This window comes from Panthera pardus, unplaced genomic scaffold, assembly GCF_024362965.1.
Source record: "Panthera pardus isolate Hobbes unplaced genomic scaffold, ASM2436296v1 HiC_scaffold_1, whole genome shotgun sequence".
Classification (NCBI taxonomy): Eukaryota; Metazoa; Chordata; class Mammalia; order Carnivora; family Felidae; genus Panthera; species Panthera pardus.
The window spans coordinates 86,702,995-86,730,948 of NW_026526654.1; the positions used below are offsets into that span (position 1 = coordinate 86,702,995).

Here is a 27,954-nt window from a genome sequence, read left to right on the forward strand (position 1 = left end):
ACATGGGGCTCGAACCCATGAACCGTGAGATCACGACCTGAGCCAAAGTCGGACGCTTAACCAACTAAGCCACCCAAGCACCTTGTATGTTGTTTTTTTAAAAATTTTTATTTATTTTTGAGAGGGGGGCAGACGGGCAGAGAGAGGGAATCACAGAATCTGAAGCAGGCTCCAGGCTCTGAGCCGTCAGCACAGAGCCTGAAACAGGGCTCACACACAGAAACAGAGAGATCATGACCTAGGTCGAAGTCGGGTGCTTAGCCAACTGAGCCACCCAGGTGCCCCACACCCCGTATGTTTTTATTGCTCGCTTTTGTTTTCTGTCATGTGTCTGTTTGTCTTACGAGCATTTTTCTTTATGGCGGTTTGCTTTTTTCTTACTGATTTCTCCCCTTTCTTGATATGTTAGAATAACCCTGTGTTAGGCATATGCCTTCCCTCAGTTTATGGCTTGTCTGTTCACTTTCTTTATGGTATCTTTTGATGGATTTAATTCCTTCATTTTAATGTTGTTGAATTTAGCAATCTTTTCTGTATAGTTAGTGCTTTTTATTTTTTAATTAAAAATTTTTTTTGAGTTTATTTATTTTCGAGAGAGAGAGAGAGAGGCAGAAAGAAAGGGAGACAGAGAATCGCAGGTAGGTTCTGCACTGTCAGTGCCGAGCCCGACGCGGGGACTCAAACCCACGAACCAAGAGATCGTGACCTGAGCCGAAATCAATAGTTGGATGCTCAACTGACTGAGCCACTCAGGCTCCCCAGTTCGTGCTTTTTAGATCTTATTTGAGAAACATTTGTTTCCTTAAAAGCCATACAATATTGTTTTCTTCTGAAAACAGAAGAAATGTTTGATGTTTTTTCTTTATTTTTAGGTGTCTATAATCAAGTTGGAAATTCTCTTTGGTTTAGTATAAGGTAGAGTTTAACATCCTTTCTTCCCTATAGTAACCATCATCCCAGCACCATTTATTCTTTCTCCAGGGACCCGTCATAAAGCACATACCCATTATATGCAGTAATCTGTTTATGGGATTTTTCTTTTATTCCATTGTTTACATCGTCTGCCCTGATAACCAGTACCCATGCTGTCTTTATTGTAGTAAACTTTATCAAGGCTTTCTTTATTCTTAAAAGATTTCTTGTCCAGTTTTGGGCTTTTGTGTTCTTTCATATAGATTTCGAATTAACTTGCCTATTTTTTAAAAAAAAACTGTGAGAAGAATTTGGTTGACATTATATTAAATCTGAAGATCAATTTGGGGAAAACTGATATCTCTCCATATTGATATTCAGATGCATGAATGTGATATATTCTTCCATTTGTTAAGTCTTTGTTAAATGTTTATTTATTTTTGAGAGAGAGAGGGAGCGAGAGCCTGTGCAAGCGGCGGGGTGGGGGTGGGGCAGAGAGGGAAGGACAGAGGATCTGAAGCAGACTGTATGCTGACAACAGGGAGCCCGACGTGGGCCTCGAACTCCCAAACCACGAGATCATGACCTGAGGCAAAGTGGGACGCTCAACGACTGAGCCACTCAGACGCCTCTTTTAATAAAGTTTAAATTTTTTCCCTAAGGCTCAACTTTTGTTATGCTTAGTCTTAGATGCCCGACCTTTTTGATACTATTATAAATAGTATATTTTTAAAAATTATATTTTCTAATTGTTGCTGGTACTTAAAGGTGTTATTTATCCTTCTTTTATATATAGATCATATTTCCAGACACTTTGGTAAACTTTCTTTTTAATTCAGATAACTTACGTGTAGACTTTGTTACTTTTTCAACCAGTTAATTCTGCAAAAATGGTAATTTTACTTTCCCTTTTCAACTCCTACATCTTTTTATTTCTCTTCTTGCCCTATTTGACTTACTAGAACCTCTAGTACAATGTTGAATAGAAGCTGTGATATGGGCATGGTTTGCCTTTGTCCTGATTTCTAAAGGAAATGTTTTCAGTGTTTTACCATAAAGGAAGATGTTTGTTGTAGATTTGGTGGAGATAGCAGGAAAAGGAGATTCCTTCCTATGTCTAGTTACTTTTTAAAAATTATCAGTAGGTATTGCATGTTTTCAGATGTGTGTGTGTGCGTGCACACGTGTGCACGTTCCATCTTTTCAGGTAATCGGGCTGTACTTTTTCTTTGAGCCGTTCATATAGTGAATGGTAAGCCATTTTTGTATGGCAGGATTAGATAGGCTTTGTCTTACTGTTTTTAACACAGTGCTGGCTTCAGTTTGCTAATGTTTTTTAATTTTTTTTTTTTTTTTTTTTAACATTTATTCCTTTTTTGAGAGATAGAGTGAGACAGTGTGAGTGAGAGAGGAACAGAGGAAGAGGGAGACACAGAATCCGAAGCAGGCTCCAGGCTCTGAGCTGTCAGCACAGAGCTTGACATGGGGCTCGAACTCACGAACTGTGAGATCATGACTGAGCTGAAGTCGGATGCCCAACCGACTGAACCACCCAGGTGCCCCGCTGATGTTTTTAATACAGGGGATTTTTGCATCTGTACTTATGAGAGACTGACTTGTGATTTTGCTTTGTCCCCTTGCTCTTTGCTGTGTGTTGGTAATAAGAATATACCATTTCATGAAATGAGTTTCCAAATGCTCCTTTTTTTTTTTTCCCTGTTCCTTAGAAGTGCTTTTATAAAATTGTAATAATCTGTTTCTTGAAACTTTGTCAGAATTCATCTATAAAGCCGCTCGGGGTCTATTATTTTCTCTGTGGGAAGATATTTTAAATGACTGATTCCTTAATAGCCCTAAGAGTCTTTGGGCCTTCTTTTCTTCTTAAGTAAGCTTTGCTAAGTTGTAATTTTCTGGAAATTCACCCATTTAATCCAAGTTTTCAAGTTTATTGGGATAAAGTTATTTATGGCATTCTTTCATCTTTCAAATCCTGCTCAATGTGTAGTTAAGTTCTATCCTTTTCATTCCTCATATTGTTCTCTTGTTTTTTTCTCTATTAATTTTGGCAGAAGTTGGTCTTTTTACTGTTTTCAAAGAACTAATGCACACTCTGTTTATACTCTTCATTTTGTTTGTTTTAACATTAATTAGTTTCTGTTTTATTATTCTCTCCTTCCTCCTTCTTTGTTTATATCTCTCAATCAAGGTACACACTGACCTAATTAAATTTCAGTACATCTAACATCCCTGTTCAAGTTTCAATGCCGTAATTTTATTTTCTTTTAAGTTTCTTTCTTTAGAGAGGGAGTGTGTGCAACATACGCAGGCTGGGGGAAGGGGCAAAAAGAGAGGAGAGATAGATCCGACGCAGGCTCTGGCTGTCAGCGGCAGAGCCCCACGTGAGCTCAATCCCATGAACCTGTGAGATCATGACCTGAGTCAAAATCAAGAATTGGACACTTAACCAGCTGAGCCACCCAGGCTCCCAGCGCTATAATTATAATTATAAATTGTGCGGATACGGTGTTCTAGCTGCATGCCATGCTTTCAATACAAAATATTTCTTTTTTTTTATTTATTTTTTATTTTTTTAATGTTTATTTATTTTTGAGACAGAGAGAGACAGAGCATGAATGGGGAAGGGTCAGAGAGAGAGGGAGACACAGAACCGGAAGCAGGCTCCAGGCTCTGAGCCATCAGCCCAGAGCCCGACGCGGGGCTTGAACTCACGAATCGCGAGATCATGACCTGGGCCGAAGTCGGCCGCTTAACCGACTGAGCCACCCAGGCTCCCAATACAAAATATTTCTAATGTTGCTGATTTCCATTGTAATTTCCTCTTTGAGCAACAAGTTGTTCGAAGTAAAGTTTAAAATTTTTAAGCCTTTGCAGAGGAGTTATGATTTTTTTGTTTTGTTTTGTTGTTGTTGTTTACCAATACGTAACTAGTTAGTCTAATGAGTTTTGATTGTTTGCCGTTGTTGGTATTTTACATCTTACTGGATCATCGGTTTTTTGGAAATGTTTTGTGTGTGCTTGAGCACGTTGTATATTTTCTAATTATTGGATCTGGGCTTTCATATAAGTGTGTTAAGTCCGTCTTTTAATTGTGTTGTTTAGATTTTTTATATGTAACTAGTTTTTTTGAACTAACAAAAATTGAGAGGTGGAAATCTTCCAGGATGATGCGTAGATCACCTTTTCACCTTAGTTTTACCTATTTTTTAAAATTAGGACTTGATTTATTTAGGGCAATTTAGGTTTCCAGCAACCTTGAGGGGACAGTACAGAGGTTTCCCATATACCCTGTGTGCGCCCCACACAGGTATATAGCTTCCCCCGTCATCAGCATCACCCAACAGAGTGGTACGTTTGTTACCATTGATGGACCTACACGGACACGTGGTAATCACCCCAAGTCCACAGTTTACAGTACGGTTCACTCTTGGTTGTGTACATCCTGTGAGTTTGGACAAGTGTATAATAACAGGTATGTGTCATTATGGCCTCATACCCAGTATTTTCACTGCCTTGGAAATTTTTCTGTTTCTTTTTACTCTATGTACTTTGAGCATATATTTAAAAAATTTTTTTAATGTTTATTTATTTTTGAGAGAGAGAGAGCGAGAGTGGGGGAGGGACAGAGAAACAGGGAGACACAGAATCCAAAGCAGGCTCCAGGCTACGAGCTGTCAGTACAGAGCCCGATGCAGGACTCGAACTCACGAGCCGTGAGATGATGACCTGAGCCGAAGTCGGACGCTTGACTGACTGAGCCACCCAGGCGCCCTTAGAGCATATTTTATTAGATGCATAAACATACAGAATTGTTATATTTTTCTGAGGAGCTCCTTCTTTCTTCCTCATGTGTTGTCTTCTTAATTTTCATAATGCTTCATCTTAAAGTCTCTTCTGATCATTTTTCAACCCAGCTATGTCACTAAGCATTAAATATAGTCACATGAGGGGCACCTGGCTGGCTTAGTAGTCAGTGGAGCATGCGGCCCTCAATCTTGGGGTTGTGTGTTTGAGCCCCACCTTGGGTGCTGGGTGTAGAGATTACTTAAAAGTAAAAAAATGTACAGTCTTTTGATTTTTGAGAGAAACCACGATTTTTATACAGTTTTGCCCATTAACCACTAAAACGCTTGTTGCTTGAGTCATCTTTGTCACAAAATATTTATCAGACAATAAGTAATGGGAATGAGCATTTACTATTAAGTTCTATCTTATTTAATCCTATCTAGCAGTGTATGAAGTGGGCACGTGGCCGTCCACACTTTACGGAAACTGACTTAGGTTAAGTCACTTGCCAAAGGTCACACAATAGTAACATCGGGGTTGGTCTCTTAGTTTCCATTTGTGATCTATTAGTGGGCCTGTTAGGTTCACATCAGAACTTCCTCAAAGTTCTGTCAGAGTTGCTAAAATCTGTATTACAATGTGGGTGTTTTCTTTCCCCAGTTTTGCTGTGGTAGAAAATGGTTTCTACTTCTTACACAATCTGTCTCAGAAAATAACAGACCCGTTTCCATTGTAGGTGTTATTTTTAGAATGTAGAAATCTAGTGCTTTCGTTTTGGAACCGTTCTGTGCTGCGTCACCGTAAGATTAGTCTGTTCCCTTACTTTGTGAAAGTCAGCCCAAAGCCAAAATTGCTTAAGATCTATTTCCAAGGAGACAGATAGGCTTGTCATAAATCTTCTCCTGTCATTCTCTTTTGGGAGATACGAACAAGGATTGAAGGTAAAAATTACAGTGCCACTGGAACTAGATTAGTTTTGGCAGGTTTCAGTTGTTTTGAAACTTTTCTTATTTTCAGTGTTAATGCTTTTCAATTATGTCTAGACAGGAACATGGAACTGGGAGGCAGAGGCGGGTCTGACCGTGCCTGCCCCCCACTCCCCCCCTGTGCCCCCCACACACAGTTGACCTCTGGTCAGTTGCTGAACTTGTCTGAGACTTCTGCTCTTTTATATAAAATAAAAACTGAAAATTTAGAAGTTAAAAACTATGCCTCCATACTTACCTCAAGAACTCTATTCTGTCAAATTTAGTAATGTATGCAGACCAATATTCTCGAAATTGTTTAAAGAAAAAAATGGAATTGAGACCTCTGTCACACATTAAAATGTCACAATACTTCTGCTTTTTTCTCTGAACCATCAGCGAGTCCGTGATAACATGTAAGCATTTCTAAAGGTTCTTTCTTCTCATTACATCTCAATTTGTCAGAAAACAACACTAAAACTCATGTAAGTTGATAGCAATGTTACTTCCTGTGGATTTAGATCTGAGATTTTGTCTCTTTGGGACGAGGCAGCTTTTTCGTTATATTGATTATATGCCATCTGGATTATGGGTTAATAGCAAAACGGACTAGTCGCTGCGTGCCGAATCTAGTTGTTTTCCCACCACAGACACGCGCAGAGATTTAGCGCTTGGTATGGGATCAAGCTGTAGAACTCAAGCCGCTTTGATGCTTGGCTTTCTGCCTCCGAAGGCTTTTCTTGCTCTGGATGACCATGTCTCAACAAGTTTATGTCATTAGATCCAGCATGTTCCCAAAGGATATCAATGGCCGGAGTTCTTTGCTTTGGGAAGAGGTGAATTATTACCATAACAAGGATTTGTACCAGAGGATGTCTGAACTTTTAATATTTATGCAGCTTTTACCGTAATAAATTTTCTAAGTGGTCATAAATAAAACAAGATATTTTATCATGGTGATGTGGCCCTGGAAGAATTTGATGCCAAAACTTTTAGCAAGATGTTATTTAAATTGGACTGGTGAGATTGTGAAGTGATAGAAAATGTCTGGCAAATTGATGAGGTTACATGCTTACAAGTTGAGCTCATGGAGAAGCATCCAGAGAATTCAAGTAATGCCAAGTTCCCTAAGACATTTCCATTTTTTGATGATAGTCTGAAACCTTCCAAAAATGTTGTGCTTTTTTTTTCAAAGTTTATTTATTTTTCAGGAAGAGGGAGAGCACACATGAGCCAGTGGGGGAGGGGCTGAGAGAGAGAGAGAGAGAGAGAGAGAGAGAGGGAGAGAGGGAACCCTAAGCGCTGACCGTGCGGAGCCCGATGCGGGCCTCAAACCCACAAACCGTGGGATCATGACTTGAGCTGGAATCAAGGGTCTGAGGCTGAACCGACTGAACCACCCAGGTGCCCCTGTGCTTTCTTAATATAACAGAAAAGCTGTTGTTATTTTAACAGTTTTGTTCCGCGTATGGTCAGCCCTCAGTGCGGCGCGTGTCTATCCCGAGAACACAGTAAGCGCCTTCCTTCCTCTGGGGAGGCGGTGTAGGTAAGGCTCACTGCACAATTAATGGTGTCTGAAGCTCTCAAAGAACTCAGTTGTTACCGGGACAATGATGTAACCTGTTGTCCGAGCCAAGCCACTGCTGGGAGGGAAGAGGGGCGCCCTTCGTAATCACACCCAAACAGGCGGCCTAACCTGGGACTGTCAGGGCCACGCGCTGCGTACGTGGTCACCGTCGCGATGACCGCGCTCAGCAAGACAGATGCGTTTGGTGCCGTGACTTGAATTTCATCCAGTTAGTTAATCCTGTGCTCAGGTGGACCGAATAACTCCTACCTTGTTGAGTCTTCTTACTGATTGCGATGGCGAATGCAAGGTGCCCGACCTCAGAGGTGTCCTCTTTCTCGTGGTGCTACCTCCCTGTAGGCAGTTCCGCTTGTAAAACCAGGAGGATTGAACTCTACCCACCTTTGTCGAGAAGCTAATTGTGATGATGTTTTTTGAAGTCAGAACATCTCAGACTTTAACATGCATAAAATCACCTGCAGATCCGGTTGAAATGTAGATTCTGGTTCAGTGGGTGTGGAACGCCCAAGAATTTGTATTTCCGAGAAGCTCCCGATTCATGCTGAGACTGCTGGTCTTTACTTGCTTTGGGCTTCACGTAGCTGGGTAATTATTGTTCTTATTATTCATCTTTTAATTATAAGCAGGAGGCCAGACTTCACCTTCTTGACGGAAGGATCAATTTTACGGTCTTCTCTTCCTGGCCGTAGTTCTGTTCTGGCATTAACAAAAAATTAAAAAGAACAGATGCGTGTGGCACCAGGCTCTAGGCTAGCCGTGTGCTTTGGGTGCACAGAGAAGGATGGGCCCTCTGGTCCCTAGGGTGCTTTCAAGGGAACTTTCACACCGTGGTGGCTGTGCCTCAGAGTCTGGTTGGGGTTCCAGAAATTTAAACTTAAACCACCGGATGCATCAATGGATAAAGGATGAGTGAATGAACTAACGTCGAGAAATAGGAACTCTATACATAGCTGAACCCTCGGGTGGGGCAGCGTAGCCTCCCAGACTCTGAGACTTGGGCCACAGTTTTGTACTTTACAGGGGGCTTGCCATTTGTTATGAGACCGACTGCTTTGTCTTTGTTGTAGTCCTGCCAAGCCAGATCTTATTTCTTCAGAAATAACACAAGGATTCTTATTTTTAAATAAAGATCAAAGATAGTTGTGGAAAAACTCGTAATGAATTATTCAGATGCATTAGGTCACCATAGCTAATTATTGGCATCTTGGGCTCCAGTTGTAGAAACAACATTTCTACCGTTTTCCTCTTTACAACAGCGGGGATAAATACCCACAGTGTCTTTGTGTATCTTAGAGCGAGGGTGAATCTTTGAAATAGAAATACTACCACACTAATAGTATAGGAGGCATAATTAGAATAATAATTAGAGTAATTGCTTCTTGGACACTTTTTAAAAAATTTTTAATGTTTATTATTTTGCGAGGGAGAGAGTAGCGGGGAGGAGCAGAGAGAGGGAGACACAGCATCTGAAGCAGGCTCCAGCCTCCGAGCTGTCAGCACAGAGCCTGACATGGGGCTCCAACCCATGGACCGCAGACCACGAGATCAGGACCTGAGCTGAAGTCAGATGCTTAACCGACTGAGCCACCCAGGCGCCCCCTCTTGGGCACTTTTAATAATGACCGTCTTCTCAATTCATTCCTCCCTTGTTCTGTCTGTACCTCTTCTGTGGTTCTTAGGGCGTTTCCCCTTGCATTGTTGGTTTCCGCATACATCCCTTTTCCTGTTCCTGGTAGGGGAGCCGGAAGGGTCCCCAGCTGCTTAGTAGGGTCCCTCGCGCACAGCGGGATGCTCGGCGAAGATGAGCCCAGTGGGTCGGTCTCCCTCCCAAACCTGACTTGCCTTCACGGCTTTGTCCGCTTCCCTGGGCAGAGCTCTGCTCTGTACACGCGGAAATCAGCCAGCGTCAAGCCAGGGCTGCTTCAGACCTGGCAACCCTCGATACGAGACAAAACCCCTGCAGGTGTGTCTCTAAAAGAAACCCAGGCTAGGGCTTAAATTATCTGACATATAACGTTCATCCAGTAAATGTCATTTTGAAATCAATCCGCATCGGTGTTTTGTAACCTTGTTCAAAACAGTCTGCCCTTGTCGAGGTACCAGTGGCTTTAGAAACACCATGTCTGAACGGCTCTACACTAAGACCGCTCGAAAGGCTGCAGACGGCTAAGCTTTGTTAAGGGTACGACTAGATGTACTATTGTGTTTAATGAAAATGGCTCTGTGGAAACAGTACTGAGAGCAGGACATACCTGAAAAGGAGCAAAGTAGAAATTTGCCTCTTTTTGCTGTAGGAAAAGAATTTTGCAGGGGAGCGGCGTGGGGTTCGGGCCCGGGATTGTTTGGCGTTTCCAGTGTGGACTCTTGTGCGAGGCTGGCCTGTCTTCCGTCTGCGGCTTGGCGGAGAACGGCAGGTGGTTTGCAGCCTAGAAGGCAGAGGGGCTTCAGGATGTGCTAATGCAGGGAGGACGCTAGAGAAAAGCGTCCCTCTGGAACTCGGCCCGTTTGTTTCCTGGCACATTAGTGTGTTCGCGCTCGTGAGCTCCATCAGCTTGCGTGAGTTTGAAACCACCGCTCGGACCGAGGCACTGAACTGGTGGGGCCGAGGAAGCAGCCGGGGGCTGCTGGAGACCAGTGTCCAGAAAACCTGGGGGGCCTGCCGGCCTCTGGAGAGGAGGGTGCCAAGACGGGATTTAAAGAACTGAAAAGAAGCTTTCCGAAGAAAGTGTGTATAAAGTTAGGATCAGCAGGAAATGTAAAGATTAATGAGCATGATAACAGCTGCATTTGTGCATTTTTAAAGAAGCTTTATTTGTAATAACTTTTCTTTTACGTACGGTTTACGTTTAATTTCCTTAGCAAACTATTTCCCAACTGGTGTCCTGTATATTAAATCTCTTCCTTCTGTAAAGATGAATTAGGGAGTGGAAACATGTTCTGTGCTCAAATAATTTGGGGAAATGCGTGTAGAAATTAATTAAGATTTCTATCCTCAGAAGCGAGGACTGCTCATAACTTTTAATATGCTGATTTGAATTGGGAATCTGCAGGAAAGAAATGTATTTGGGGGGAATCTCATGGACCAATCTGACCTGCTTTTATCACTGTGTCTTTCACCACAGAGCAGGGCCTCCCCTCAGTGAACACGGGCCTGGGACTCGGCCAGTGCCCAGCGAAGGTCGAGGAACTTGACACGCAGTTGGATTCCCTAGATACAAAATGACGACTGTAGGAAGAGTCTCTCACTTGTTTCGTTATTTAACTCATTTTTTAAAAAATTTTTTAATGTTTATTTATTTTTGAGAGAGGGAGAGACAGAGTGCAAGCTGGGGAGGGGCAGAGAGAGAGAGGGAGACAGAGAATCGGAAGCAGGCTCCAGGCTCCAAGCTGTCAGCCCAGAGCCCGACGTGGGGCTCGAACTCACAAACCGTGAGATCGTGACCTGAGCCGAAGTCGGACGCTCAACCGACTGAGCCTCCCAGGCACCCCTATTTGACTCATTTTTAAGGACACATCTGTAATTCCCTTCAGGAAGAGATGTGCGTGGTGCTGTCTGTGGGACACTTTGAATGAAAAGCTTTATTTGTCTGTTTTTTCATCTGTTCTCTCTTCAGCGGAAAGTTCGCCATGTACCTCAGGCAAAATATACGCCACACAGAGATTCATCGTTTTTCTATCTCAAACTGTGGGATCGCAGGCCTAACCTCCATGCTGACCTCATTTTATTTTCCTGCCTTTCCTTCCCCATCTTAACTTCATCATCTGTTAATTAAACGCTAATTAATATTCACTGAAATTTTTATTATCACTACTCATCCTTTTTTGGGAGGAACTTGTTGGAGTGTTAATAAAATTTTGCAAAGGGTTAGTTTTACCGCCAAGCGGCATTATACCTGAATTACGGTGTTGAAGGAGGAGAGATACCTAAGTGAACTGAAAATAAATTTAAATCCTGTGGCTTAAAGAATAAAATGACAGAGATTTAAAGCACCATCTCCTTTAGGTTGACCAAAAGGGTCAAACTGCGTGGATTCCCATGCTGTTTACAGATGCAGTCTTTATACACTTTAAGTTCCTTTGTGAGTTTGCTTACCTTATGTTTAAATAATAGCAGTAGTAACAGATAGTCAATGAGGGTTAGATAGTGCATGTGATTCACATTCATAGACTTCCAAAGGAAATGAAATGGTAAAATACACAAATACATGATCTCAGTATATACTAAAAGCACCAATATATATAATGATCACTCAATATATATTAAAAGCATCCATTCACTCAATAAATTCTTAGTATAAGGTGCCATTCTAGGTACCGTGGGAAAGTGTCCATCCCCTCATTGGTAATTTAAAAATAATACTAAAAAAAAAATACTAACAGGGGGCACCTGGGTGGCTCAGTGGGTTGAGCGTCCGACTTCGGCTCAGGTCATGATCTCACGGTTCATGGGTTCGAGCCCCACATTGGGCTCTGGGCTGACAGCTCAGAGCCTGGAGCCTGCTTCAGATTCTGTTTCCCCCCCTCTCTCTGCCCCTCCCCTGCTCATGCTCTCTCTCTGTCTCAAAAATAAATTAAAAAAACATTTAAAAAAAATGTAAAAATAATACTACCAGGGTCTCCTAGAATATAAATTCCTTGAGAACTGAGATTTTTATCAATCTTATTCACTGATATATCAACTTCGCCTGTCACATGATGGGCAATGAATGAATATTTGTTGAGTGAACTGTCTTTCGGCTAAAACCTACTAACTGATACTTGTAGATGCCTGCATTGCAAGTTTCTTCATAATAATCTTTAACGGTGTCTGTGCCTGACTTAGTGGAGAGTAGTTCACCCTTTACAAAGCTCTACTGCCTTTCTTTTTCCTTTGGGAGCTAAAAGCCTAAGTGGTATTAGTGATGAAAGTCTGAACGGTTGGGCATGTCGAAGGTACACAGGGCACCGCTTCCAAGCTAACCACAGGCAAAAGATAAAACCCTAACTTTTCTTGAGCTCTTACGAGAGTTGAGGTCACAGGCCCGTGAAGTGGCCTGAATCCCGGAGATGCAGGCTGGCTCACCTGTGGCGAAGCATGGCGGAAGGCCAGGCTGCCTTGCAGAGGGGTGAGGAAAAACCGGAGAACATCTTCACAGATTGTTGGGGGCCAAGTGTGGGCTGGCCTGTCAGTCTGGAAGAGCTGAGGGCCCCGATACAGAGGGAGTTTGCACCCCCCTGTAGGCTCTTTTCCATCGGCCGTCACCAGGTGTGCTGAGAACCTGTGGGTGCGGGGTGGGAGACCACCTGGGGCCACCCTCAGTGTTGCAGGCCTACAGGAGGTGACTGGCGGCTGTGCAGAAACACCACAGAACCCTGCCTCCTTGGGCAAAGATCAAGAAAGCAACAGAATCAGACTCAGGGACTTGAGAATAACTAAGAACTAGCACAGCTTGAAAGGAACCGTCAGAAGACAGGGATTTCAATCAGTCTGTTGAAGGAAAAGGTGGGCAACCTGTATGAACAGATGAAACAGGAGGTGGTGAGTGTGCGACACGCCCAGATGGAAACGCAGGAAGTAAAGCCATGAGGTCATACGAGAAGAATTCCTTTGAGGGGCTCATCCGTACACTTGACACAGCTGAGGGAAGAATGTGAGCTCCGTGAACTTAACGGGAGGTCAGTAGAAATTCCCCAAGCTGAAATACAAGGGGGAGGAAGGAGTAGGGACAGGGACAGAACAGAGCATCCAAGAACTTCGGGGCCAATGGAGCTCCACAAAGGAGAAGAGAGGGCTAATGAGGCAGAACTGTTTGAAGGGATAACGGCTGAGGATTTGCCCAAAATAATGAAAACCAAGCCAGAGATCCAGGACGCTTTGAGAACCCCAAGCGGGACAGGTAACAAAGACAACACACTTACAGATTCCATGGTCAAAAATAAAGAGAGAATTCTGAAGGCAGCCACAGGAAAAAATAAAGACAGCAACAGATAGAAAAAAAACAGATAGAGCAGACTCCTCACCAGAAACTATGGAAGTTTGAACTATCAAGATCCATAGCATGAGATACATCCGGTTAAAATGTCATCAGACAAGGGAACATTTTCTGATCAGTAGCAGTGTTTTCTAAGTGAGAGCTGAACCCTACAGATGAAGAACTCAGTGTCTGATAACCAATTCTACCTAAAGTGATTTTCCGAATGAGCGTTGATGACCACGTTTTGCGGCAGACGTTGAAATCTGGAAGATAGGCTAATGACATGTTGGTGGACTTCAGTGGCCTAAAAACCTTAAAATAATCACCACGGTGGAGAAAGTATCCTCTTCTCAAGCTGGGCAATTTGAGGAGGCACGTGTGTTTCATCACACGTGTTTGGACTAGTCTACAAATGAAGAGAAATATAGATAGGAAACCATGAGAGTACATTTCCTTATGAAGAACTTGATCGCTGGGTGCCACAGGAAGAGGACTGTTCAGCCAAAGTTCCTGTCTCCGAAGAATTTACGACTCTAAAACAGACCGTGTTTACAGAATATGTAGACAAAACAGTAACACATAAATAAAATTTGTCGAAATCCATGATGATTGTATTACCCAGGGCTAGTGTAATAGGGAATAATACTACCTACCACTTATTCAGCATCTAGTCTAACATAGAATGTTTTTAAGTTACATTATGTTGTTCAGTCCTCGTCTAGTTCCGCCAAAAGATAATATTAACATCTTGCCAGTGAGGAAAGCGTGTCTTAGAGAAGTTCAGTACATCCCCCAACATTCTGCCGCTGTGCTGGTAAATGGTGCAGTTAGGATTCACACTTGGTTTCATCTGGCTCTGAAACCTGTTCTCTTTCCTTTACGCTCCAGTGAATGAATCATCATAATGGGAGTTCAGAGGCAGGTGTTGGTTTAAGGCAGACCATGCTCTCAGCTCTCCTCTAACGAGTCTAAGAAGAAGGTTCCTGGAAGGAATGGTATTTCTGGATATGGGATGATGTGGAGTAGCCATTTTAGCAGGCAGAAGTTAAGGATGCTGGAAATACCACTCTGGAAAACAGTATGGGGGTTCTTTAAAAAATTAAAAATGGACCTGCCCTACGACTCAGCAATTGCACTACTGGGAGTTTATCCACAGGTCATAAAAATGCTGATTCGAAGGGACACATGCACCCCAATGTTTACAGCAGCACTGTCAACAATAGCCAAATTATGGAAAGAGCCCAAATGTCCATCAACTGACGAATGGATAAAGAAGATGTGGTGTATATATACAATGGAATACTACTTGGCAGTGAAAAAGAATGAAATCTTCCCGTTTGCAACAACGTGGATGGAACTAGAGGGTATTATGCTTAGCAGAATAAATCAGTCAGAGAAAGACATACCGCATGATGTCACTTATATGTGGAATTTGAGAAACTCAACAGATAAATGAAGGGGAAGGGAAGGAAAAAAGAGGGACACAAATCATAAGAGACTCTTCAATACAGAGAACAAACTGAGGCTTGCTGGATGGGGGAAGGGTGAGGGGATAGGCTAAATGGGTGAGGGGCACTGGGTGTCATAGGTAAGAGATGAATCACTGGGCTCTACTCCTGAAGCTAAGACTGCACTGTGTAACTAACGTGAATGTAAAAAAAAAAAAAAAAAAAAAAAGATGCTGGAAATAGCCTGAAAGACCCAAGACAGCCGTCCAGTTGTGCCATTTCTTACATCATTCTTTAAAAAAAATTTTTTTTTCTTAATGTTTATTTTTTAGAGAGCACAAGCAGGGAGGGGTAGAGAGAGAGAGAACGAGACACAGAATCCGAAGCGGGCTCCAGGCTCTGAGCTGTGAGTGCAGAGCCTGATGTGGGGCTTGGACCCACAGACCATGAGATCATGACCGGAGCCGAAATTGGGTGCTCAGCCACCTGAGCCACCCAGGTGTCTCATGACATCATTGTTTACCCGAATTAGTCGATCTGAACTTTATTCTTGATTTATAGCATTCTTCGTATGCTAGTAGGATTCTTTTCAATCTTGAATGCAGATGGCAGCGTCCAGATCCCAAGGAGAGCTGGGAATAACATGTCATCGTTGGGATTGGAGGCTTAGTGGTCCATGAACGTACTTCCTACCTTGGAAATTATGAAGACTGAAGTAGAATTTGCTAAAAAGTGCAAGGGATGAGGGGCGCCCAGGTGGCTCAGTCGGTTCAGTGTCTGTCTGACCCTTGGTTTCCACTCAGGTCGTGAACTCATGGTTCGTGGGTTCGGGCCCCGCGTCGGGCTCTGTGCTGACAGTGCAGAGCCTGCCCGAGATTCTCTCTCTCTCTCCCTCTCTTTCTCTGTCCCTCCCCCACTTGTTCTGTCAATGTCATCTCAAAATAAATAAATAAACTTAAAAATTAAAAAAAAAATGCAGTTGATGATATGGTGAAACAGTTATTTCTGATGCTATGGGCTTTTATAAATTTTTAATTTAATATAATGAAAACTAATTGCAGTACTGTTTGAGGTTCGGGTGTCTTAAATGCATTTTTATTTATATATCGTTGCTCATTACCTGAAGCTTGGATGCATTCGTATTCTGTTTCTTCAGTATATCAAATGTGAGTGTCTTCACATTAGGAGACCATTGAAATCTCTGTGCTACTCGGTAGATACAACCACTTCCAGAAGGACAGCAAAATTTGGTTGATTTCAATGTTGATTATCATGACTCTGGGGCAGAGGGAGAGGGAGACACAGAATCGGAAGCAGGCTCCAGGCTCCGAGACATCAGCACAGAGCTTGACGCGGGGCTCGAACTCAGGAACCCTGAGATTATGACCTGAGCCGAAGTCGGACGCTCAACCGACTGAGCCACCCACGCGCCCCCCGGAAACATTTTTCTAATTTGAAATTTAAGATTTAACTTCTAAATATTTTTATTAAAGAGATTCTCACATAACTTGAAAATCAATTTGTATGGTATTTAAAGTTTTGTCCTATTTTTGTTCTTGTAAGAAAAAAAGGAAGTACTTTCTAAGAGAATAACATAAACATAGGCATGCTTCATTTTCTTGTGCTTTGCTTTATTGTGCTTTTCAAATGTTACATTTTTTACAAACTGATGTTTTGTGGCAACTTTGCACCAAGCAGGTGTGCGGGTGCCGCATCTCCAACAGGGTTTGCCCCCTTTGTGTTTCTGTGTCACATTTTGGTAATTCTTGCGGTATTTCAAACTTTCGTTACTATTGAATTTGTCACAGTGAGCTGTGATCGGTGATTACAACTCACCGGAAGCTTAGAGGACGGTTAGCATATTTTAGTAATGAAGTATTTTTTAATTAAGGTATATATATTTTGTTTTGTTTTGTTTAGGCATAATGGTATTGCCCACTCGATAGGCTACAGCATAGTGTAAATGTAGCTTTTGTATGCACCGGGAAACCCCAGAATTCCTTTAACTGGCTTTATTGTGATACTCACTTTGGTGTGGAGGTCTGAGCTAAAACTGCGGGAGATACAGCAGCGGTGACAAGCTTACGTCCCTTCCAGCCGCTGAAATGCGCTGATTAATTTCAATAGACGAAGAGCCAAAATCCATGGATCAAGAGCCACACTAGATTTTTATTTATTTTTAAGTTTCTATTCAAATTCCCCTTGGTTAGGGTACAGTGTAGTATTTCAGGTGTACAAAACAGGGATTCAGCACTCCCGTCCAGTACCCAGTGCTCCTTACAAGGGAATCCCTAGTCCCCCAAACGAGGTTTTTAAAAAATCTGTTTCCCTGTTTACACCTCACGTGCTATAAACACACTATTTAATTTGCGACTTGGTGGATTTATGATTCTTTTCTTTGAACCAGTCTACCCCCATCGTACGTAGCTTCTACTTATATTTTTGGTAAAACGTTCCTTGAATTTACTACGGAATGTAGAGTAGGCCTTGAAGACATAATTTTGGGAGGTTTGTTTGGACCTATCCCTTGATTTTGAAATAATCACAGATTCACGGGAAGCGGCACAAAGTAACCCGCAGGTCCCATGTCACCTTCAGCAGCAATGGTACTCACTTCCTCAGGCGGTGACTTTTTGTGTCACTACAGCAGCCCACGTGTCTCCTTTTTACTACATAAGTTTTGATGAACTGTTTTTAGCTGTCCTTGTTCTTACATGGTGTCTTTCTTCGCATCTTTTGTTTTATTGTAAACCCGACAAGGAAAGAATTAAGCCTCATTAAATTTGTTCCTTTAACGTGTGCCATTTCTATGTGGGTTTGTCTCCGAGGGGTTGGCCTGTCAAGACTCTGAACGGAAAGGGGTATGTTGGGTTTGGGTCTGGGATCCAGTACTTGGCATTTCCGTATCATTGTCCAGAGAGCAGAAGGAGTAAACCTTTCAAAGTTGCCTGGCCTGCTGTGGGACCCCCGGCTCCTCGTTTGCCCACACCCCCTCCAGCGGGGGCACCCCGCCACGGGCCTTGCCACCCCTGCGTCTCCCACTGCTGACTGGATGCTCCTTCTCATCCACCGTCCACTCCCCCATCCCCGGTGCTGCCGCATCCCAGGCCCGATTGCGATCCCAGAGCTCCCCCAGGGCTGATGACTCAGTGGACCACTCTCCCCAACTTTCTCTAACCTCCTTAAGCCTCAGAATCCACCTCGTCGCCTATGAGATGCCCGTCCAGGGAGCCCCACACCCGAGCGGCCTCTCGCCTGTGGTCTGTGCAGCGTCCCCTTCTTTTTCAAGAACCTCAGGCTCCCATGGCCTCTTCTCCAGTTTGTGTCCCTCTAGGCCTCATTACCATCAGCCTGTCTTGAGCCTGCTTGTGCGTTTCCCAACCTCAAACAAAAGCTTCCTCCCCTCTGCCCCTGCTGCCCTCACCCTGCTCCTCTCCGCACACGTCTGGAAACGGTGCTGGGTCATATGTATTCACCGTCTCTGGGTCTCACCTCCCACTCAGCTCAAGCCGTCTAGAGCGGTGCCCCTGCCCCTGTCATTCCAGCAGTTGCTTAGGTTGCTGACGTGCGTCACTGGGGCACTAACTATAGCCTCCTGTTTTTTCCTGATCCATTTCCGCCTTCCTCCTATCCAGTGTCTCCACTGCAGCCAAAGGGATCTTTCAGAAACACAAACCTGACCTTGTGACTCCTTTGCTCTAAACTCCCCAGCGGCTTACCCCGAGGACTCCCGAGGGTGGAGACCAGTGTCCCCGCTTGGCTCCTGCCTGCCTCTCCAGCCCGGTGGGACCCGCTTTTCCTGCCCACGGCTCTTTCACCTCGTGCCGGCAGCCCTCCTCTTCTCTGCCTGGGATGCTCCTTGCTCCCGGCCGCCCATCCCTTGTCTCGTTAATGCCCGTTCGTTTTGCACATTGCACTTCTACGTGAGTCCCTCATCTAAGCCTGTCTGCGCTGTTTTCTCACACCGACCTGCATGCCTTTCCATCTTTGCACTCACAACAGTCGGTGACTCCTAAAAATTGTGCCTACGTGGGTAATGCCAGCTTGTGAAGCTTGCGGGGCCGGGGCCCTGTCTGGTGGCCCTTTTGTGTCCCCGATGCCTGATACAGTGCTCGTCCACAGTACTCTTCATTTTTGGGTAAACGAGAAAATGCCATCCTGCCACACAGACTTTTCGAGAATGGAAACAAAACTCTTAAAGCTTTGTGAGTCGTAAAAAACCCAAGTGTAGCGCGAGTCCCGTCAGCGGAAGGTATCACGTAAAGTGAGGGTTTAGGGAAACCCGAACGTCCTGGTACGAGTTCTTGGCATAGATGACTTAACTAAGGCTTGACCTTTTCAAATCCCGTCTGAGGAAATTTTTGTTTCGCTCAGGATGGCCGCCCCTGGTGTGAGAAAGCCCCAGGCCTTTCACCTGCACTGGAATGTGTACTATACAGCCTTAAACTTTCCTTTTTTTCTTTTCTTTCTTTTGCCTCGTTTGCCTTTCTTACGGCCAAACAGAAAGAGGAGAGAACAGGCTTTGTTGTCTGAGCCTCCGTCACGTCCTGGTGTAGTCTTGCACTCAAGGAGCCCTTTTAAACGATTGTTCTCGTGTTCGTTCATTTCTTCCGGAAAGATTTACTGAGCATCTGCTGTGGGGCGGGCACTCCGAGGAGATACACACACCTACGTCGCCGTGCCCGGTGCCCCTGCCAGCAGACCGCTCCCACTGTCCTCCTTGGGTGGTTCATGTGCACGGCTGGAGTGCTGCTAACCCGCCTTGTGCCTCCCTGATGTGTTTCTCTGTAGGGAGGCTTTTCGCGTCATTTAGATTATAAGTAGAGTTGCACAGAGTGGTCACCTTTCTCAGGAAACGTCAGTATTAGTGACTTTCAAGTAGAGTCAGTTGACCGGCGTGCTTCCTCGACCAGATCGTTATTTTATTTCTACGTGAGTACGTGGTGCTGTGTGATGAGGCCTAATCGGTCTCAGGCAGGAAGCCCCAAAGCAGACAGGGCCATGACACTGAGCTTCCACGTTCTGCACCTCTCTCAGGCTGCAAAAGAAGAGAATGTGCAATTCACTGTCATGGTCCTTTGTTGGGACAGCCAGTCAGCTTCAGTGCAGGCTGACACCCGAGAATTGTCGTCTGTTTTTTGATACCTCACTCTTTTATTCCTGTCATCCGTTATTATATGCACTTAAGAGCCAACAGAGCACTTGGACAGGCTTCCACCGGTAACAGCGGTACAGAAAAAGCGTTAACTTTTACTAAGGCTTTCAATAGACGTTTAGAGGTCGACGCTACCACGCTCTTTGCCTACGGTGCTGTCTTTGCGTGTACAGACCTTAATTTGACAGTCACTGCGATTAAATTCTATGAATTTTTGCGTCTGATGCCATTTTTAACTCTCTTGCCTGATAAGCAGCCAGTGCGGTGACTTAGGAAGCAATTGACTCACACATGTGTTCTTTTGTTTTTCAAGTCGCTGCCCAAAAATATGGTGTCTCGGCTTTGTGAGTCCAAAAAGGTGGGTGCTGCAGCCGATATGCAACTTCAGGTATGTATGTACCTTTGTTCTCACGTTTTCCAGAGCGGTTATTCAAAATAAATATGTAACTTTAAATTCTTGCCAACGCTCCACCTTGATTATAATAATTATGCTTTTAACACATCTTCCACCTGAGTTCAAAGAACTTGACCAAAACCGACTCATTCGGGCCTCGTGCTGTCCTTGGGAAATGGACGTTGAATACGTTTATTTCCCGGTTTTCAGCCGGGAAAGTCAAACCTCGGAGGAGTCACGGGACTTCTTCTAACTCCTACATTTCAGCCTGCAAGTTACGTTTTTAGTCACTTTGTCTTTTTAAAAATTTGTGGTTTTGACGTGAAGTTTAAACAGGGAGGATTGTTAGTTTTAGATAATATTCAAAGGCAGTCTTCTCGGTTTCCAGATAGAGACTAGAAAACTTTTATGAACCATCTGGATGTCAGGTCTACACGATACCAGATGTTCAGGTTACTTTAATTGCTCAGATTGTTTATCGCATTCTTGCTCTTCATCAGATCTGGAGAATTCTATAAACACAGCCCAAACACCCGTCTTTCATGTCAGGCAGTGTTCGCTTTTATAATGGTCCGGCTACCTATTTCAAAGTGCGGGCACCATTTAATTGCTTTATGGCTTCGTAGAATTCAGCCTTTACGAACTCTGTTTATGTTGCACTTTCAAATATACATTCGAAGAAAATGCATGCTATCGAGAAAACCATGGCCTTACACTCGAACTTACGTTATTTAACGCCCCTGCCTAGCGGTACAATTTTAAAAGGATTTCTGCGTTATTCGAAACATTTTCAAGTTATTTGAAAATTTCTGCCTTACTCAACTTCAAGTCTTTTGATTTGCCGATATCTATAATGGAAGCTCTGCCCTTGTGGCTTTCTTTCTGAGTAGTTGTTCCAAGGGTTTTCTTTCAAAAGGAAGACCAACCGTTCCCTCCTTCCACCCTCCAAAGAGAGTAACCCCCACCGAGAGACGCAGAGGAAGAGAGAGAGAAGAGAGGGAGGCAAGTGCTTGCCAGACAGCTGCCCCTGCAGGCTTTCCTGTCCCGCAGCAGTCCCCTTGCACGCCGCAGACACACGAGGCTGGAAAGGAAATGAACTGGGTCTGGTGTCTAGGGAGGCATACGAAGTGTTCTGAAAATTGCAATTTTCTTTCTTTCTTTTTTTTTTTTTCTGTTGCGCATTGTTTTAAAAATGGGCTCCTGTTTTTTCTGTGGCTCTGAGGTTCTTGGTCCCAGGAGAGCATGACTCGCTGGGTAGGCAGGTAGACTCATCACTCTCAAATTGTTTGGTGAGCAGCAGGTGAGGGTGAGACACACGCGCGTTGCGTTTATTTTGCTCTGCTTTTGTCATTAAAAAAAGTCGTTCCGTACTTACGCCTTTCACGTGTGGAAGGCATAGCTGTAGGAATGAACCTTCTGAATTCAGATTTGTTTGTAGATTGAGGCCAAAAAAACCCCTCACACCTTAGTGGAGGTTAGAATTTAACTTTCGATTCCTGATAATTTATTCTGTTGGAATATGGACAAGACGTGGGTGAGTAATTTAGGCTCCTCTGATTTCCCTCTGCATGATTACTCATTATAGAATATGGAATTGAAAGAGCTGTAGTTAGCTATATGCTTAGATTACCACTTAGAGTGAAGCAATATTTATATTTAGGAGATGTCTATATTTTTCTAGGGGAGGTTTAAGCTTGACTTGTAATTTGGAACCATAATTCTATATCTAGAGGAAGCCAAAAGCTGGAGGTCATTTAAATTTTTTCTTTTATCCAAACTAATCCTCAGTTCTTTTAAGTCAACAGCTGCACATTCTCTGCAAATTCCGTTTTCAAGTCAGAAAGATACATATCAGAAACGTAATTGCGTGTCAGAATTTTTCCTTTAAAATCAAGCCTTTTCTACTTTCTTGCTTCAGGTGAACTCCACGCAAACACTAGTATTCGAGCCAGATGTCCCGGGGAGAAAGCACTTTTATCTTTAAGTTAGGTTTTCTACGTGAGGTTTAGCTTTTCGGAACTTTGTGAGCTGCCGATTTCACGTGCAAATTAACGCTTTCTTCTCCTGTCGTGTTTCGATGGCCCGTGTCCTCCACTCAGAGGTGAGGGAGCCTTCTCTCCCGGTCACCTCGTCGGCCAGAACCGCCCGTGCACAGCAGCTGTTTTCTTGGTATCTGCTGCCACCAGGTGTGGGAGCTGGCTGGACCCGGGCCCCAGACTCCCCAACAGCTGCGCCAGAATTCTTTGTAACGTCCCTACTCACCTGTCGCAAGAGAGTCGTTCTTCCTTCACCTCGCCCCATCTGTTTAACGTTCCGTCCCTTCTCGTCACAAAACGTGGATTCGGACCATTTCATTTCTCTCATTTAAGATGTATCAGGATTCCAGGAAGAGACCACGCAGGATGTATTAGATCCAGAGGGTCACAAGTTGTAACTTCATTATTTTTCTCCTATTTCCAACTATATACTTTGCGTATATCTATAGACATCAATGGGCCAACTTCCAGTTTTGTGGTCACAAATTTAATTTACTCCGTTGTACGTAAAGAGTACCTTATAGATACAGTTCAAAAAATTTTAATATCCTTCATCACGAAAAGGTTGACAGCTTTCCTTTTCATCATTAGCATGGTCTGAATTGTGGTTCAAATTACATTTCAAGCCATATACGTTTATATTCGTGAATGTTACGTATACGTAACTTACGTGTACTTCTTATTCTGGTACACTTCTAACACCTTTGGCCCATTGCGTCTTAGATGTAAGGCTGGACTGCCAGAACTAAGTGGACGTTTTCATCTTTCTTAGGTCTTTTATGCCGCCCTGGATCAGATCTACCATGGGAAGCACCCCCTTACGGCATCGACCACAGACATTCTCAGGGAAACCCAGGAGAAATTTTATGGCTTACCATACGTTCCAAATACCGTGAGTCTCGCATTTTGATGCTGCCGTGTGCCGTCGAATGGTTCAGCAAGTGTCTCCGTCAGAGGGAGTAGGTTGTGGTCCCTTACCCCTTGCAGAACCTGAAATCGCTACATTTATGCCGAGGTTTTGTATGGGGCAAATGCTAGCAGTTGCCTGGCTCATTTAATATCTCTAGCCATCCATTGATAATGCTTATTTTCTTCCTGCTAGCAATGTGTTTCTGGATGCCTGGGAAGGTAAGCGGTGAAAAAGGTCATTGGAGTTAGTCTGTAGTTCTTTTTTGTCATTTTCCTACAATGAGAAGAACGGTTAGCGATACGAGACGAATGTGATTACCAGCCCCTAATCACTTTCACTGCAAAGGGAATTGACATTTATTGAGTACCTTGTTTGCATCAGGGATTATGATAGAAGTTTTGCGTATCTTCTCTCATTTAGTGTGGTCTGTCAGCATAGAAGGCAGGGGTATTGTTATCATTTATTGAGAACGCGGTGCCAGACTCCAGCTGGCTGCTTTGCAAGAGAACCTCTGATTTCACTCTCATAGTGCTTAGGCAGAAAAGAGGCTTTGTGCAATCTCATCACTGAAAGATACAAGGGTATATCTCGTTTCAGGTAAGTTGGATCTGATTAGTGCTTACAAAATACCGTTCGAAAAGTTCCTCTTTCTTTCCATTTCTCAGGCTTGTCCTTCTTGGGGTTCATTTCGTCCTCAGGCGGGCTGCCCTGACTAGGTGGGGCGGTGGCTGCCGGGAGGGCCTGGTTTAGATCGTCCCCGCTTAGCCAGTCTGATAGAGAGCACATTTGGAGGCGCTCTGTGATCTGTACAATGCCGAACACGTGTTGTTACAGTATTGGGTGCCAGCACCCGTGCTAAGAGGCTCGTCAGTGAACCGTAATTGTCCAGGGGATGTTCAGGTCCTGACACTCAAACATACATTGGAATAGTTCGAATTTACCACACAAGTAAAGTAATAGCGTATTTTATCATCATAGTACTTCTTATCAATAGTTTTGGTCATCTGGACGCTTAATCATCTGCTCCAGTATATAATGCTAGGCATATTACGTACCTGTTTTTGACTTTATGTGTAATTTACCGTTCTAATGCTGTGTATTATTGAGCCCTGGATTGTCTGTGTTAGTGAAAATTTGTGGCAATGGGAATATTCATCAGTGGAACAAACCATAACAGTTGCCTAGATTTAATAGCTTTTTCCAGTTTGCAGAACACTGCCTGATTCATGTGCTGTTGTGCTCGTGTGTTTTTTGTGCTCATTTTTTAGTCTTTGCTTAGTTTTATTTATTTTTTATAGTTTGTTTATTTTGAAACAGAGTGTGCACAAGCAGGGGAGGGGCAGAGACGGTGGGGGTGAGGGGGAGAGAGGGAGGGAGGGAGGGAGGGAGGGAGGGAGGGAAAGAGAGAGAGAGAGAGAGAGAGAGAGAGAGAGAGAATCCTAAGCAGGCTTTGCACTGTCAGCAGCTCGGAGCCCAACACTGGTCTTGAACTCACGAACCGTGAGATCATGACCTGAGCTGAAACCAAGAGTCAGATGCTTAACCGACTGAGCCACACAGGCGCCCTATTCTTTGCTTAGTTTACAGATGGATGTGATGTGAACTCCATGTAGTTATAACGTGATCAGTAAGTGATTAAATCATAGGAAGGCAAAAATTAGGAGGAAGCGGGAAGCTTTCTAAAGCTGCAGAACTTGAGCTTGGCCGAGCTGCTTCCTCTGCCTTTCTTTATCTCCAGTTGTATGGTGACGTAGCTGTACCTGTCCTTAGAAGAGAACCCAAACTTCCTACCGTCCAGATTCCTCTGCGTAATAATGAAATATACAAAGATGAAGTAACAGTGGCAAACAAATTCTGAATCAACTATCAGTAAATTGTTTGAATTTAAAAGAAAGGATGATGTTATTAAGCCCACTATCCTTGTCCTACTTCCTTTTGAGAAAATACAGAGACTTATCTCTTCACTGGGATTGTCTCCCTTGTTCATTGGCAGTAGCTATGGCTCTTTGAGTACATTGTATTTTGTTTGTTTGTTTGTGTTTTGTTTTGTTTTTAAATTTTATTTTAGACAGGGAGAGAACATGAGCAAGGGAAAGGGACAGAAGGAGAGAGAGAGAATCCGACAAACCATGAGGTCATGATCTGACCCGATACCTAGAGTCAGACACTCAACTGACTGAGCCACCCAGGCGCCCCAAAGATACTCTTAACTATAGAGAACAAACTGAGAGTTGCTGGAGGTGAGGTGGGAGGAGGAGGGGCTAAATGGGTGATGGACATTAAGGAGGGCACTTGTGATGAGCACTGGGTGTTATATGTAAGTGATGAATCACTAAATTCTACTCCTGTTAACTAACTAGAATTTAATAAAAACTTGGAACATTAAGGGTGCCTGGGTGGCTCAGTCGGTTGGGCATCTGACTTCGGCTCAGGTCATGATCTCACGGCTCGTGGGCTCGAGCCCCACGTCGGGCTCTGTGCTGACAGCTCGGGGCCTGGAGCCTGCTTCGGATTCTGTGTCTCCCTCTCTCTCTGCCCTTACCCCACTCACGCTCTGTCTCTCTCTCAAAAATAAATCATCGTTAAAAAAAACAAAAACCTCGAAACATAAAAAAATAATAACTGGAAGGTTTATAACAGCACTGTTTGTAAAAGTGGAAAAAAAGGAAGAGGTGGGATTCGGGAAAGAACCCAAGTGACTGTCAGTGGAAAAAATGGATAAATAATCTGTGCCATATTCATTATCTGGAATTCATGCAGCTGAAACTGAGGGGCACAGATGATGGACTTCTCACAGGTAAACACATACGCAGTAAAACTCTAACGAAAAGTGAAGGAACAGTAAACACAAGATTCAGAGGGTGCTAACCTCTGGATCAAGGAATGGGATTATACACGTCCTGGAAGTGTCTTGTTTCTTAAACTGATAGTGCATATAACCTTGATAGTTTTGTCATTCTCCTTATCTTAGTTTATAGAAATAGTAGAAAACTGGTACGTGGAAAAGATTTCTCTACGTTAAGAGGTTATTTTGGCTGCGCCATATGTGGTAAAGAATGGATTTAGGGGGAACAGTTGGGAAATTATTCAGGTGCTGGGGTAGAGCGGGTAGCTCGCACCAGGGAAGTAGCTGTGGAGGTGGAAAGATTGAACTGGGTGTGAGAACAGTGTAGAAGGCAGGCTCCATGAGGCGCAGTGGTCGGCTGGACGTGGAGGTCAGGGGGTGGAGAATGAGTGTGAGTTCGTCACGAGCATTGACCCGGGAGGGGGACTTGAGAGCATCCCGCCATGCCGGCTGGAAGAGGGATGGTTTCCCTACAAACTTATCTCTAGGGATGTTTCTCTGCAGTGAATCCTTTTGTTCCCTCCAATGAAACCATGAGAACAGGAGAATATAATTTGAACACCAACCTACAGAGTATTCATAATGTTGATAGAACTGCACAGATTATATGCATGTAATGTGGCCTAAACTTTTAGACGGTGATTATGTATGTGTCTGTATTAGTGTCTCTCCAAGCGCATTAATACCTTGAGAATAAAGTGTCCCATCAGCTACGTTTGAGGAATACTTGTTTAAACAATGTCGAGCGGGCTTCTCAGGATCTGTGATGTGCTAATGAACATTGAGTCTCTCGTGCTTTGTTTGAAAGCTTACTAATGACCACAGAACTCTGCCTGGTTCATTTCTAGACATCAGCCCCGTGTAGATCATGTTTTGGCAAACTCTGCTTTTCTGATACGCGATTATTGAACATGGGCAGCTCCATCCGTATCCCGCAATAAATAACGGGTGCTTATTTTTCGAGTGAACAGACTTATTACGTCAGCAATTTATTGATACTTATGACCTAGCTCTAGTGCTGTATATAATGTATAGAGAGATGTAATTTGTAATTTTCTTGCTATTCTAACAGTAGTTTGCTAGGGGCCCAAAAGCTGGTTGTAAACAGAGCAGTTTTACAGCGTATCCAACGGGCTAGTCTTGTACCGTTACCGCTTTTATTCTATTCGGAGCCTGATGTTTAGTTTTGATATTAATGACCATCTCTTCTCAGAACATTCTGTTCCTAGATGATTGTGTATCACCTCCATTATTTACTCAGAGAGTGGAAGATGCTGCATTTTTATTTTTATAGGATTCCAAGTTTATGTTTTTACACTGTCGCTCATCCCTCTGAAGCAGTTGAGAGGCAGTCATGTCTGGGAGCGTCTGGGTCAAAACCTATCTCTAGCCTTGTGACCGTTCGGTTCTGTCCTTGTGAGTATTTTTCAAGTTCAAAGCATGAACAACTGACTCTGCTGACAGATCGCAGCTTTCCAAGATTTGTTAACGACTCATTTGTATCTCGCTCGGTTGAACTACCTTTGTGGACTTTGTTGGTGAAGCCGTGTCTCACACGCAGCTATCCTGGGAATAAAAGAATTCTCTGAATAAATCTTGCCGCCAGTGAGGCCTTCTTTGTCCTTTACCACCTCATGTTGAAAACAGTGATGAGTACAGAATAAGAAAGTCCTGAGCACCTGAAAACATCACAATAAGTATATCTGAGGAGATTGTCTTTCTTGTCCATTCATAATTTAAAGTTTGGTATCTTGAATAAAGCTAAAATATACAAGACTTATTCTAGGAAAGCACTTACTGGGATTGAATGACATGTTGATATCCGCTCATTATTCTTGTTAGAACAAACGCCAACAAAGAATGTGAAAAGAAAGGACGCCTGGGTGGCTCAGTCGGTTGAGCATCCAACTCTTGATTTTGGCTCAGGTCATGATCCCAGGGTC

The 27,954-nt window shown here is 43.6% G+C and overlaps 1 protein-coding gene across 4 annotated transcripts in view; it reads left to right on the plus strand.

Annotated features, from left to right (window-relative positions):
* Nucleotides 1-27,954, plus strand: part of MIPEP (mitochondrial intermediate peptidase) — a 162,744-nt gene that overhangs the window by 71,182 nt on the left and 63,608 nt on the right. For all 4 annotated transcript variants that reach the window (XR_002079609.2, XM_019447965.2, XM_019447968.2 and 1 more), the window contains exons 15-16: nucleotides 20,140-20,214; nucleotides 23,029-23,148. Coding sequence is in view for 3 of the 4 variants with exons in the window: in XM_019447965.2 (XP_019303510.1) it covers nucleotides 20,140-20,214; nucleotides 23,029-23,148 (195 nt within the window). In the remaining variant the exon portion in view is untranslated. The remainder of the gene's footprint in view (nucleotides 1-20,139; nucleotides 20,215-23,028; nucleotides 23,149-27,954) is intronic.